Below are 14,379 nucleotides of genomic sequence, written 5' to 3'. Positions count from 1 at the left end.
AATCTTCATTTGGTTTCCTACTCTTGTGCTCAAAGCTATGCTTAAGATCTATCCAAATTGCTGTGTGCAATCTAAAGGTAACCACCTTTAGATCTACCCCACTTTGCTTTTCCTTTCCCCTCATACGGTATTCCTAGACTGTCCTCCCCACTTCCACAAATGATGCTGTTATGAATATTCTTGTGAGCACTGCCCAAGGGAGGATTCTGCATGGGATTTTCTTTGTAATATACAACCAGGAGTGAGATTACTGGCTCCCAGAGAACACGCACATGTAATTCCGCAGAGTACTACCAGAGGGCGCTCTAGAGAGCTGCACTGGTTTACCCCGTCTACCCCAGTCTACACCAGTTTACATTCCTACCATTAACTGTATGTGGAGGACCATTTTCTTTTTCCTCAATACCTCCTACTATTACCCAACTTTCTGAGTTTTTGTTTTGTTTTGGTTTGGTTTGGTTTTTGCCACTTTTCCATATATAAAGTAGTATCTCATTTTTATTTTAGCTTGGTTGTCTCTGATGACTATTGAATTTACACATCTCTTCATATGCTTATGCCACCTTGATTTCCCTTCTGTGATTTGCCTACTCACATCCCTTGCTCAAGTTCTATGTGTTTTTTTTTTAATTTTCTTTTTTGTATATTCTAGATGTCTATATCCTATAGATTATATCTTCTCCTAGTCTAACTGCTAACCTGCCTGTGATCCCCATCTTTGAAGAGAAATCTTTAATTTTAATGTAATCATATCAATCTGAATTTCAGACTTTATGGTTTGTTCTTTCAGAGTTTTATTAGAAAACTGTTTCTCAATTCTTGGTCACAAAAAATGTTGTTTCACATTTTGTTCTATTAGTGCTATGTTTTTAACTTTCACATTTTGATCTACAGTCATCTGTGTTTGTAGATGGTTTAAGATAGGGATCCTGCTACATTTTTTTCCATAGAGTGCATCACTTCCCCCCCAAAGAGTTTATGATCCCCCACTGTTTTATGCTGCCAGCTTTTTCATAAATCAAGTAGCCATACAGCTCTAGTCTATTTCTGAGCTTTCTATTCTGACCTGCTGATCTCTCCATCTCTGTGCCCAGCACAGAGTAGATGCCTATTAAGTGTTTATGGAGTTAACTTTGCTGTTGAAAAGTCAGCAACTGGGGACAGAAAACCCCATGGGGTCTCCCAGCTGAGAGATGTTTCTAAGGGCTGGATTCTGCAGCACAAAATGGAGAGGAGAGGACTCTTGGCAAGAAGGGACAGTGATTTTACCTTTCCATTGGATCAAAAATCCAGTTAGAAATTTCACAAAGTCCAGGAACCTACCCCTGATCCCCAGTGAGCACATGAGGTCATGTGTCCAGAATCTAGCCTGCAGCTGGGAGCTCACAGACCTCAGGAGCCTCCGACATTTCCCTGAGTTAATTGGGATTGGGAAAAGTTAATCCGCACAGAGGACCTATGCCCTAAACCTTGATACGCATTTTCCTTATGACCACAGTAATTTAAAATGGCTCTGAAGGATCAATAATAAGTATAAGCTTTTATTGATTCCTGATTATGCACTAGAAGGCTTACATCATGTTCTCACTTATCCCTTAGTGAGATAGGGTTTTCTTCACCATCATTTTGTCGGAGATATTAAGAACTTGCCATATCTGAATCCAGATCTGTCTGATTCCCGGTACTGGGTCTCTGAAGTGATCACACTGTTTTGCAGCCCAGTTTTCCGACCTGATGTACTTCCAATTTCAACTCTTTCAGATTTGCCAATAGCCACCGAGCCCTCTGGATCCCTTGGCTCCTCCCAGGAACCACCAACAGATCACATCTATGTGGATGTTGAGCCACCTCCCACAGTGGTACCTGACTCTTCCCAGACTCAACTAAGCAGCGTAGTTGAGATCCCTGACTCATCTCCTATGCTTGAGCCTGAAGCCAAACCTGTAGCCCAGGAGCCACCCAAAGATGGTAAAGCTAAGGTCAGAATGTAGCCCCTTTTCATATCTACAAAGCTTTGCACTGGAGGCTCTAGATATTAATCCTCCCACCTACCAGCTCTGTGACTGTGACCAAGCAACTTCTCATTTCTGAGCATCCGTTTCCTCATCTGTAGAATGAATATACTGATACCCACTTCACAGCATCATTAGAATCAGATAAGCCAACGTATATGAAATTCAAGTGCTAGCCAACTGTGACAGCCATATTCAATTGAACAGAAACACTTTGCAATTCATTAGCTTGGAAAGACAACTGTTTCTTTATCTAGACCTGTTCCACAAATAATTAGTATCTATTTTGTATGAGGACAAATAAGACAACAACAACAACAACAAGACATGTTCTGTGGCATCTAAAGAGAAATGGGACTTCTTATCTTTAGCTGGGATTCTGGAAGGCAAGATGGACAATTACAAAAAGAACCATAAAGCATGAACGTGATGAATCTTTCTAAGTCTTAAATTTCAGTGCAAAATCCTGGTGTATCAACTGATAAAGAAGAGGTCAGTTTTTAAAAAATCTTGAGGGACTGCCTGCCCAGAACATGGTGAAAGCTGAAATAAAACACAGAGTAAGGCAGATTAGTGGATATTTGTAGGCTGTTCCTATCTTATCTATTCTTAGTGTGACCCTCTATGGCTCCTCAAGGACTTCTCTGCATCTCACCAGCCATGCACCTGCCACTTCCTGTTAGAATTCCTAGCTTCAGTGTGGTTGCCACCATAAAGCTGTGGGCCCCACTAGGTCACAGATGATTCTTTACAGATCTCCGTAGTCCTTGCTCTTGAAGGAGCACCTGGACTGTTATAGCTGCTCCCAGAGATGTCTGAGAGCACACAGATGATGAGTACATGATGAGTCTGTCATGGGACCACTGTCATCTCCCCAAATTCCTCCTCTCTGATGTTTATGTATCACAGCCTCTCCTCTCCCTCCCTCTCCTGCTTATGTTATTGGTGTCATTGACTTGCACCCATTCAGATCAGAAATTAATGCTAAAAAGAAATTATCTACATTATATCACTTAATCCTCACAACAGTGACATAACCAGATAGGATTGTCCCCAGTGGAGGAAAATGAGAATCACAAAATTTATATTAATTGCTTGTCCACTAATGCCTTTTCTGCCATAGCACACTGTATCATGCCTCCTGCCTGTCTCCTCTACTGAACGAAACTTCCCCAGCGTGGGGATTGATTCTCATTCCCCTTATACCCCCAGTGTCAGGCACAGCACCTCACATCTGTGTCTTTAAATAATAGTAAATGTTTGCTGAATAAATGAGCGAATGGATGGGTCGATGGCTAAAGTATTGTTTGTGGAGGTGGTATAGAGAGCTGCAGCTTCAAAAGCTGCTCACACCCTCATCTGCTTCCAAAGGGACCTGGGTGCTCCCTTCTCCGGAGACCAGCCAGTCACTGGCAGACAGATCCCTGAGGCCTCCCTGATAATCCGTCCCTCATCCCTTGCCAGGATGCCAGGAAACCTACTCGAAGGTCGACCAAAAGGAGAAAGAGGACCATAGCGGATGAATCTGCTGAAAACGTCATTGACTGGTGGTCCAAATATTATGCCTCCGTGAAGAAAGCACAGAAGGTAGAGTGTCTCCTGGCTGTGACAGTCAAGGGATTGGATGAGAAAACACAGCAGCCTCCACAACACTGTCCCCCACCCCTGCAATCCCATATTATCCCCTTCTAGGTTCTACTATAGTTAGGCCCTACTCAGGTGGGGTTCTGTTAACTGCAGAAAGATTTCTGGAAGTTTCCAGAATTGAAAAATCTTCAGCCGCTAGCTGGAGAGGACCCTAGGACACAGACTCTATTATAAATGCTGGAAGGATGTTCAGTCCAACATGGCCTCTAGAGATCTGGCCTCTGTCAGAATCTGAAAGATCCACCCATGAGAAAGTGGGTCTCTGGATAGATGGATGTAGCAATGGGGGCTTCAGGTGCACCTGGAGATACCCAGATCAAAGGGCCCCAGGTCTCCAGCAGGATTATAAGTTCATATGGGAAGGCAGAGGAGTTGGCCTTTGCAAATAGAAATAATGAACAGGTTGCCGGAGCAGGGCCTCATGCACACAGAGTAAGAAAGGGATTGAGTTACAAAACTGGAGAACCACTGGAAAGTGGTAAAGAAATTCAGGTAAAATCTCAGTGACTGAATTTGGTAAAACTTCTCATCCTTGAGTAAACAAAGAAAGGAAAATTAGTCATGTGGTATCACACTTAATTGCATAGAAACTCTTCTGATTCTTTCATTTGTTAAGACTATAGTTTCTTCACCAAATGGCAGTCTCTGCCTCCAAACTCCCTCCTAAAGCAGACATTACCACTCCCAGTGAGGGCTCAGTCCTTTCCCCTTGCTCTACTTAACCTCCCCAGACCTTAGTATCAACCCAAAGACCCAACAATCCAGGGTGCAATGATCCAGAGTTCCAGCAGATAGAACTCATGGTGCTGATTGGGTGACGTTCTAGGGAGATGGGAAAGTAGGGAAGAGAGGTAGTGGCTGAGAGGGGGTTGTGCATGGAGGGCAGGGAAATCTGCTGCTTGCTGGTACTTTCCTTGGGATGCCTATTCTATAGCAAGATATCTTGCTACAGGCGGGTCCCCAGTCTATCAGTGAGGCTTTGCTTAGAGGCTTCTTGGACACAGTTTGCATAGTCTTTTAAAATGTCATCTCCGAGAATGCAGAAGGCTGAGATGATGGGATTGGAATTGTTGGCTGTCAGGACTCATAAATGAGGCATGGTAGGGTCAATAATCTTATCTCCTTCTTTTCTCAAAGGAAAAGGAGAGCAATCCCAAGGAGAAAAGAGGCAATGCAGGTAAGTTATTTAAGAATGGGGCAAGAAAATATTAAAAGGAAGCAGTAGGAGGCATACTAGTGCTCCACTCCCTCATTTCCTACATGAGGAACAAGTTCACAAGCATGACAACACTCTAAAAAGGTCACATAGATGATTTGAGCTGGACTGGGACCAGATCTCAGGTCTTCTGAACCCAGTTAGTGCTGGAACTCTGGCTCCTGTCTTGGTGTAGTAAGAGAAGAACAAAAGCAGGAGAAAGCTGGCATGATGGGCAGATCCAGTATGGTGAAGTTTAATAGAGGTGACCTGGGTTTTAGGTTCCTAACTTGGTTTATGAGGATCAGGTAGATCTGGCTTGGCAGAAATTCAAATGAAAGAGGCCAGGGATTTGAAATGACCACAGACTGGATTCAGGCCAACTGTAGGTTTTCACCTAAAATCAACAGTGACAGCAAGTGGTGAGTGCTGTTTCAGGTGATACCAAAGAAGTAGGAGAACCAGAACTAGGCTCACTCAGTTCCTCAGACCCCTCCTTATTGGCAAATTTAATCCCAAGACCAGCCTCATGACATTAGCAACAGTATCTTCACTTTGCGGATCGTGAAACAGAGGTATAAAGAGGTTGATTAGCTAGTTCAAGTTTATGTTCTGGAAAAGAGCAGAGCCCAAGGTCTGTCTCAGACAGTGTTTTCCTAGAGACAGCTCCTGGAAAATTCCCAAGTAATCTCTCTAATAACATTTGTGAATTGGTGCAAGACCCTTAACATAGCTGAGCCTCAGGTTGCCGAACTAGATGAATCTCAAGTCCCTAAGCAGATCTGAGAGGAAATGTAACTCCAAGTTTTGGAGTCTGTCCATCTTGGGCCTGTTCTTAGCCAGTTGGATGAATGGGCAACTCCCTTCCTTCTTTCCATCTCTGTGTCTAGTTTAATGAATTCTTACCTACACCAGGACAGGTCAGCACAATGTCTGGCCCTGGGTATCTGTTGTTACTTCATTGCTCCATGAGTGGCATCTCCTTCCATCATGCAGCATGTTACTATTTCTTTTTGAAAATGAAAGTCCTGACATATGCAGGAGCAAAGGGAAAGAGGGAGCTTGACTTTGTTTCTTCTCATCTCAACAGCACTGAAAAGTCTAACAATTTCCACTAAATATCCACAGAGGTGAAACCAGATGAGGTGGTGGTAAATATAGATGGGCCAAAGAAGAAGGACAAGATGCTCAAGAAGAAATCCAAAGAAGATGAAATCCCCAACCTGGCTACCTTGCAGGTGTGTGGACACCGCCATGTTGGCCACGGATGGGGTGGGAAGCTACGGAAGCAGGTTCTGTTTGTGCTTCAGTCAATCCTAGTAATGCCTTTGTCTGAACTAACTTACTTTGTCTTCATTATAATCGCTGATGCAGAGAAATGAACCTTAACAAGCATGTAAGCCAAGAAAATGGAGCTTGCTACTTTTCTATTGTCTATGTCCTCCTATTAAGAAAGGGCATAACTTGCATTGGTTAGCCTGGACCCAGCAAGGTAATTTGCAGTGGATGAGTTCCCCCTGACTCACCTCTCAGAGCTTCACATCATCATGCTCAAAATATTATTAAAATAGCAGGAGGTCTTTTTTTTTTAACATTTATTTATTTATTTGAGAGAGAGTGAGACACATGAATGGGGGGAGGGGTAGAAGGGTAGAGAATCCCCAAGAAGACTCCCTACTGACCATGGAGCCCAAAGTGGGGCTCCGTCCCAGGACCCTGAGATCATGACCTGAGCCAAAATCAAGAGTTGGCTGGTTAACTAACTGAGCCACCCAGATGTCCCCAAGTAGTTCTAATTGTCACTAAAGTCAGCTCCATCAGACCCATCTTAACATTAGTTAGAGGCTATTAGTAGAGGCATATTTATGGATATGAAAATTGGGAATATGAAAATTACATATAAGAAATTTAGATAAGTAATTTTGATAGGAAATTTGCATAAGTGATTTAATTCTATTACCAGACATAAAACTCAATTCAATTTTGCATTTCTAAAGTACACATGTTATAACTTCGCATGTGGAGAATTCATGTCTATAAGCATGATAATAAAAACAAATATTTCATCACTTCATATGTGTTAAGCATGAGGTGCTTAGTGGACATTTATTGATATGAATGTCCTCAAAATATTTTAGTCTGGATCCAATAACCAAATGGTATCAATTTACTATAAAAAACTTTCTCTTATTAATAATATATTTTTAAAAATTTTGGTTTAGCTATACTTTTTGGAACTTCAAAGTTTATCCAAAAGATGTTATGAATTTCAGAGTAGTACTTAGTTCTAGGAATGCTGAGTCAATTATATGCCTTATTTTGCCAAAAATAAGTGAATAGGGTCCTCATAGATTTTTCCAGTGGGTGTATATCAAGGCTGGTTTGGGAGACTCTTGGCATTTCTCATTAAATCAATCCTGGGCCTTCCTTCCTCTGAGCATTCTCTTCTCTCTTCTCCCTAAAGATATATGATGGTGATCTTGAGAGTGAATTCAACAATTTTGAAGACTGGGTGAAAACCTTTGAGCTTCTCAGAGGCAAGTCTACAGAGGATGGCCATGGCCTCGATGGGGACCGCGTCATAGGGAAGTTTAAGGCAAGTTCCAAAGTTAACCCTTTTATTTGGCTCTCCTATCTGTAAATGCTCAATATGACTCAGTTCTGTTAGTGAGATTGTGGTGTGGGTTGTATGTAAGAAAATTCCTTAGTCTCTATGCAAGAGCCTCTCTTGAACCCCACAAAGTCTTCCCTGGTCTTTTGACCAGGCTTGTGGTCAATGAAGTGAGTTGGAACTCAGTCTGATGGGATATAAGGAGACAGAGCTGTTACCTAATAGGATTACTGAATTTTATTTTGCTTTCGTACCGCTGACCTACCAAATAGATGATCTATGCAGACCTACCAGCTGCTTGATTAAATGAATCAAACACCACCATTGATACTGGCAGACTCTTGGTGTCACCATCATCAAGCAGTGGTTGTCACTTACTCTGACCTGCTGTGCACTGGGTCATTTGGTGCAAGGTGGTGTGTTGGAAATAGCACAGGGATTGCAGTTGGCCCCTCTCTGATATTGTAACACTAACTAGCATCATGATTTTGGACTGGACTCTGTGGCACTCCCTGGCAGCATCTGAAAATAGGAATACTGCAGAAGGTTTGAAGGACATCGTGGGGGAAAGCACCAGCTCAGCTCCCTGTGTATTAAAGGTCCTCAGTATCCCATCAGATGCTCCTATCCACATTCGTCACCTAAGAGCCCTGTGAGCTGTTATTGTACCGACACCGATTCAGTGACATACCGTGGAGAAACTCAGATGCAAGCAGGTTATGTAAACTGCCTGAGGACACCCAGACACAAGGGTGGTGCCAGCCCAGGTCCTACTGGGTCCCAGGCTCTGCTCATTTCCCGGGCACTCTGCCTTATAGGGCTTTTGGTGGGGCATATGGCCATCTTGTTTCACTGGGTCAAGCTTTGCCATTCCAGGGCTCCTTCTGCATCTACAAGAGCCCCACGGATTCCAGCATTGAGGACAGTGGGCAGCTGAGAATCCAGCAAGGGGTTCCACCCAACCACCCCGTCAAAGTCCTGATCAGGGTGTACATTGTTGCGGTAAGCCACCCTTGTTGACCCTGGGGACTGTCTTCATCTGCTCAGGCTGCCAGCAGGAAGTACCACAGACTGGGTGAGGTAAATGACAGACATTTATGTCTCAGTGTTCTGGAGGCTGGAAATCCATGATCAAGTTGCCAGCAGAGCTGGTTTCTGGTAAGGTCTCTCTTCGTGGTTTGTCAGTGGCCACTTTCCTACATGGCCCTACCTCTGTGAGCATATAGACACATGCACAGACACACATGCACAGACACAACACACATATAACAAGAGTGAGTGAAAGAGCAGGAGAATGAGAAAGAAAGAGAGAGAGACAGGGAGAGGAGACCTGGTGTCTCTTCCTCCTCTTATAAGGCCGCCCATCCTTTTGGATTAGGGCACCACCCTTATAACCTCATTTAACCTTAATTAGCTCGCTAAAGACCCTGTCTCCAAAGACAGATACATGAAGGGTTAGGGCTTGGACACAGAATGTTGTATGCACTGCAGTCCATAACAGGGAGTAGGAAGTTTGGTTGGTAACATGCACATTTGCTGGCTTTTCACTTAGGGAAAATACTTTGCAGGCATATAAGAAGGCTCTGGGCAGCTTCATTTGCTCTGTGGTTGTCTGATAGCTGGACACCAAACAGGCCTGGAGCAGAAAGCTCACAGGCAAGAGAGCAGAACCAGGGCCGAGCAGGGCGGCTGTCACTAGGAAGTCCTCTCCCATGGCTCTGCAGTGTCACAGCCAGAAATTTCAAGTCAAATGTATTTCCAAGAAAAATATCCTTTCTGCTCTAGGTTGCCCATTTTCTGATAATGAGAGCACTACAGTTTTTTTCTTTTTCATTTTTTAAGTTTTTATTTAAATTCCAGTTGGTGACCATACAGGGTAATATTGCTTCAGGTGTACAACACAGGGATTCAACACTTCCACACATCACTGGGTGCACAGCATGACAGGTACATTCCTTATTCCCCATTACCTATTTCCCCACTCCCTACCTACCTCCTCTCTGGGGATCATCTGTATGTTCTCTGTAGTTAAGAGTCCATTTCTTGGCTGACAGCACTCTACTTGAATGGTGAAATTGTTGGCCTGATTGCCTGGAAGCCTGGGGCCACATCTGATTTTCAATCAAACCAAATCTCTGCTGAACCTTTATAGTTCATGTATTTGTTCATATCCTACCCTTGGAGTTGATTTTCATAATCCTATTTGATTGTTGTAGTCTTATTTTAAGCTAAGTTCCTTGTTCTTATTACCTATATCCTTTTTTAGAAACATCAATGACGCATAAATCAAAGATGAATTATTCTTTAATACCAATAAGTTAACTTAGAAATTTTTTAGAAGTACTTGGGGGGTTTAGCTGGTTAAGCATCCGCCTTTGGCTTGGGTCACGATCCTGGGATCTTGGGATGGAGTCCTGAGACAGGCTCCCAGCTAAGCAGGGAGTCTGCTTCCCCCTTGCCTTCAGCCTGCTGCTCCCCCTGCTTGTGCACTCTCTCTCTGTGTCAAATAAATAAATAAAATCTTTTTTAAAAGTTTTAATTTAATAAAACATCCAAAAATGTAAAAAATACTAGTACTTAAAAGTTATTCCAAGAAAGAGATCAAATCTCCCTACCTTTGCAATTCCATCCCCAGAGATAACTTACTTTTCTTATGAATATGTAAATACCTCCATATCTATAGTTGACCATTGAACAATCTGGGGTGAGGGCACCGACCCCCCTTTCAGATGAAAATCCACATATTAACTTTTGACTCCCTCCAAACTTAACTACAAATAAGCCTACTATTGACTTGAAGCCTTACTGATAACATTGCCAGTTGATTAACACGTGTGTTTTGTATTCTATTATACACTGTATTCTTACAGTAAAGTAACCTAGAGACCAGAAAATATTAAGAAAATCATAAGAGAAAGTACATTGCAATACCCTATTGTATTTATTGAAAAACACCCCCATGTAGGTGGGCCTGCACAGTTCAAACCCACATTTTCAAGAGTCAACTGTCTTTATACTTGTTTACAACCACAGGTAAGTACTTACTTAACAGACTTTTGCTTCATGCATTACACATTTATCTGTTTTTCTCTTAGTATAATTTGGTCCTTTTCCAGATGGGTACTATATTAATTCAAAGAATCACTGGGTGTTCCTTTTCTTTGTAGTAGACACCTAGTGTTTCCTTGAATTAATGTAGTACCCGTTTATTCATTCGATCAGCAAATATTAAGACCCTGCTCTAGGTCCTAGAGATAATGTAATAAACAAGACAAATGTCACACTTGCTCTGAGGAAGATTGCACACTAGCTGAGGGGCGTGTGGAGATTAAGAAAGGACAGAAATAAGCAGAGGAGCACATAAAATTGGATGATGTGACGAGAGCAAGTGGGGAAGGGGTATTTTGGGTTGAGTTCCTCCCTAAGTAATTGACATACGAGTCATTTACAAATATGACTAGGAAACCATGCTCTCATGAGCCTCCTTGAAAACACAGCTTTGTGCACTCACGTAGTCCATCTGTAGGACGGAGTCCTAAAAATGCGATCATGCCTCACTCAGCTCTCATTTCTGCAGAGTTTCTCTGTCTTACCATTCCTCACCAGCCTCCTACCTGGACCTTCACTTAGAACGTGTTTCCTTGGGACGGGTTAAGGCCCAGGTTGTCTGGAAGCAGACCTCACTCTGAGAAACAGACCACCACTCAGCTAGCCTGTGCTAAATGCGGGCCTGATGGAGTCATGGATTCTGAGCCCATCAGTTGTGGGGTGGGCCTTCGGGGCCCCCTCCCTGTGTTTTTACAGATAGATCTTGGGGAGGAGACGTGGCCTGCCTAAGATCATACAAGACATAGGACTAGAACCCAGAGTCATGCCTTTTGGCTCGTGTCCAGTGTAGTGTTCATTACTCTGTGCCTAGCGCTGTTTTCCACTGGGGAGATGACTCCAGAGAAATTTCAACTTGAGCAAAGCTGTAAACATTTCTTTCAGCAGGAAAATGAGAGGCTAAAGCAGTGGTTATTAACCTCAGCTGCACACTGGAATCACCTAGGTTGCCGCTGAAAGTCCCAAAGCTCAGGGCCAATTAAATTAGAATCTAGGGATCGAACTCGGGCGTCCATATTTTTTAAAATCCCAGGTGATCTGAGTGTGCAGCCCATGCTGGGAACCACTGGACCAAAAGGATTTTCTTTCTCTCCAGGCGTTTAATCTCAGCCCCACTGATCCGGATGGCAAAGCGGACCCCTACATTGTGGTCAGGCTTGGACAAACGGAAATCAAAGACCGGGACAAATATATCCCCAAACAACTGAACCCAGTATTTGGAAGGTCAGTGGCCTCTGCGTCCTGATGTGCTGTCCTGTGTGTGTTTGCTCCTGCTGTGTTTCTGCAGGGGGGGGTAGTGCATGTGTGTGTGTGTCTGGAGAGCTGACCTCTGCCTGTGGTAACAGCCAGTCAAACTAACCTTCATGCAGAAGCACTAAATTCTTTCCTTGGTCCCTTCAGGAATATGGTTTTACCTGGTGATTTTCATGCCTATAGTTTTCCAAGAATGGTTTTCTTAGATCTCAAATTTAAGAGGCACCTGAATGGTCATCAGATTCAGCCTCCTGCCTTTGGACGGAGAAGTTTCCTTTTATAAACAAGCTAAGGGCAGCCCAGAGAGGTTTAGAAACTTGCTCAAGCTCACACAGCTCATGAGTGGAGGAGAAGGGGGCATACCTTTGGTCTTTTGTCTCCTCTCAAAGGGATTTTTCCATCAGATTATGTTGCAGGTGACCCCTGAAAGAAATAGACTGAATTACAGCTTCTGCTCGTGTTGTTTTCCTGCAAAGTGTTTCAACACACATTGCATTTGTGCATGTTTAGGTGCATGAGATGTTCTCCAGTTCACAGCAATCCTACTGGCCTCATTTGTCTTCTAGCAGTGTGTGGCACACATTTATATCCCTGCGTGGGTCTGTGTACTTAACTGCTGTTAACTTTGGATTCAGGTAAACGTGGGTTACATTCTGTCACATATAAGCTGTGTAACTTTATGCAGGCAGGTTAACCTCTCTGATGCCTGTTTTCCTACCAAACAATCGTGACACTTGACTCTCACTGGCCTCTAAAAATATACAGCACTTAGCACATCGCCTACACGAGCATGTGTTGACACTCAGAACACATTCGCTTTCTCTGTCTCTCCCGTGATAATCATTTTAGCAATGGCTCTATCCTAACTCTACTTAACTTCTTTTTTTATGGAATAGCAAGGAGGGTGAGAGCAACTCTCCATTAGCCTCATTTAAATTCATTTACACTTTTGTGATCACGGTGGACCCTCTGACCTTTGACCAGAATGAACCTCTTAACACTTTATTGCTCCAGAAGAAATGAGCCCATAAACGATCTTGCCTGCTCCGATTAATGAGAATGATTAAAATAACGGTGCCGGGGAGGCCTACCCTTGCTTCTCTGATCCAGAGATAACTTTTATGATTACTTGCCATATTTGTAACCAGCACTTCGTTTTGCCAAGTGCTTTGTAATCTCTTTTTCGTTAGGTGCTCCCAGCGCAGCGCTGTGAGTTAGACTGGCTTTATTATGCTGTTTATGGCTATGGTAAACAGAAAAGGGGATGATGGAATATTCCTGCCAGCCCCTGGCATTGCGGAGACTCTGCCAGAAGCCCTCCATGTGCAGATGCTTTCTTTAATGTGTTTTTAATGGTTACTCGGGGACAGAATTTGCTGGCTCAATCCTGCATGTTCGAGCAAAGTAGAGGGCTTCTGTCCCCAACCTGGGGTCTGGGGAATCCCTATTTGCGACCTCACAGTATGAGGATGTCACAGGCTCCATCCCCCGATGTCTGGCCCTTGGCCTGCTTTCCTTTCCTTCAGAGCTTCTGACATAACGTGGTACCTGTCTTGTTTGTTGGCTATCTCTCAGCTCCCCACGAGAACGTAAGCTCCCTTTGAGCCGGGACTTGGTCTAGTCCATCCAACGCGGCATCCCCAGAACAGGGCCTGGCACCGAGCAGATAGATGCTTGGCAAGTATCTGGAGAGTGAATGAATGAGTCGATGGACAGGAAGTCCAACATGGTGAGCTGTTTCTGGTAGTTCTTTAATGACAGCTCCAGTGAAAATCCGGGAGCGCTTCATCTGTGAACACCCTGCTTGGGAAGATGGATGAAAGCAACTGGGTCTTCTGTCACTGTTGCCAGGGTGCTTAAGCACATAACAAGTCCTTCCTGGGTGACAGCAGCCATGTGATGGCTCTGATGGCTCAGAGACAGTGGCTGGAGGCTTCCTTGTGAGAGACCTCCAGAGTACCAAGCACCATCTGGAATTTACATCTGGGTGCCCCGGGCAATGCTCTGCCTCCTGATGGAAGGCACATCCTGATGGAGTCACAGCCATCTCTCTGGCCTGGTAGAGCTGCCTCAGTCAGTTACAGCCCATGGAGCTGGGGTGTCTCTGCTTCTTTCTCTCAGGAAGGCTTCATTGGCCGGGGGGCTGTGCTGGAATTGTCTCTGCCACTGGAGAGTGAAAGCCGGGGTTAAGTGGGTCTGACCACAAGGGTAGCAGCCCAGACAGGCCTGCAGACATGGAGGGAAATCATGGGCCTTCCATTCTCCCTCCTCACAGTCCCTCGCTCACAGGTCGGCCCACCACACCTGTCCCAGGGCAGCTGGAGTTGGGAAGAGCTGGAGAACACTGGTGTCCTTTTTATTTTCTTTTCAAGAAGATATTTCCCTAAATTCACTCAGAATTAACTTCTTTTTTTCCTCCTACTTTGTTGTTATTATTATTATTATTTTATTTACATTCCAGCAAGTTAACATACAGTACAATATTAGTTTCAGGTGTAGAATTCAGTGATTCCTCCCTTACATACAGCGTCCAGTGCCCAGCGGTACAGGTGCCC

General features: G+C 43.9%; 1 protein-coding gene across 2 annotated transcripts in view; it reads left to right on the top strand.

The window, feature by feature from the left end:
- FER1L6 (fer-1 like family member 6) overlaps positions 1-14,379 on the top strand; it is a 159,123-nt gene that overhangs the window by 116,335 nt on the left and 28,409 nt on the right. For both annotated transcript variants that reach the window (XM_059165676.1, XM_059165678.1), the window contains exons 26-32: positions 1,762-1,979; positions 3,477-3,599; positions 4,797-4,836; positions 5,983-6,092; positions 7,319-7,450; positions 8,342-8,467; positions 11,667-11,794. In XM_059165676.1, the coding sequence (XP_059021659.1) occupies positions 1,762-1,979; positions 3,477-3,599; positions 4,797-4,836; positions 5,983-6,092; positions 7,319-7,450; positions 8,342-8,467; positions 11,667-11,794 (877 nt within the window). The remainder of the gene's footprint in view (positions 1-1,761; positions 1,980-3,476; positions 3,600-4,796; positions 4,837-5,982; positions 6,093-7,318; positions 7,451-8,341; positions 8,468-11,666; positions 11,795-14,379) is intronic.

This window comes from Mustela lutreola, chromosome 3 (genome assembly GCF_030435805.1).
Source record: "Mustela lutreola isolate mMusLut2 chromosome 3, mMusLut2.pri, whole genome shotgun sequence".
Taxonomy (NCBI): domain Eukaryota; kingdom Metazoa; phylum Chordata; class Mammalia; order Carnivora; family Mustelidae; genus Mustela; species Mustela lutreola.
This window is presented reverse-complemented; position numbering and strand designations above follow the sequence as displayed.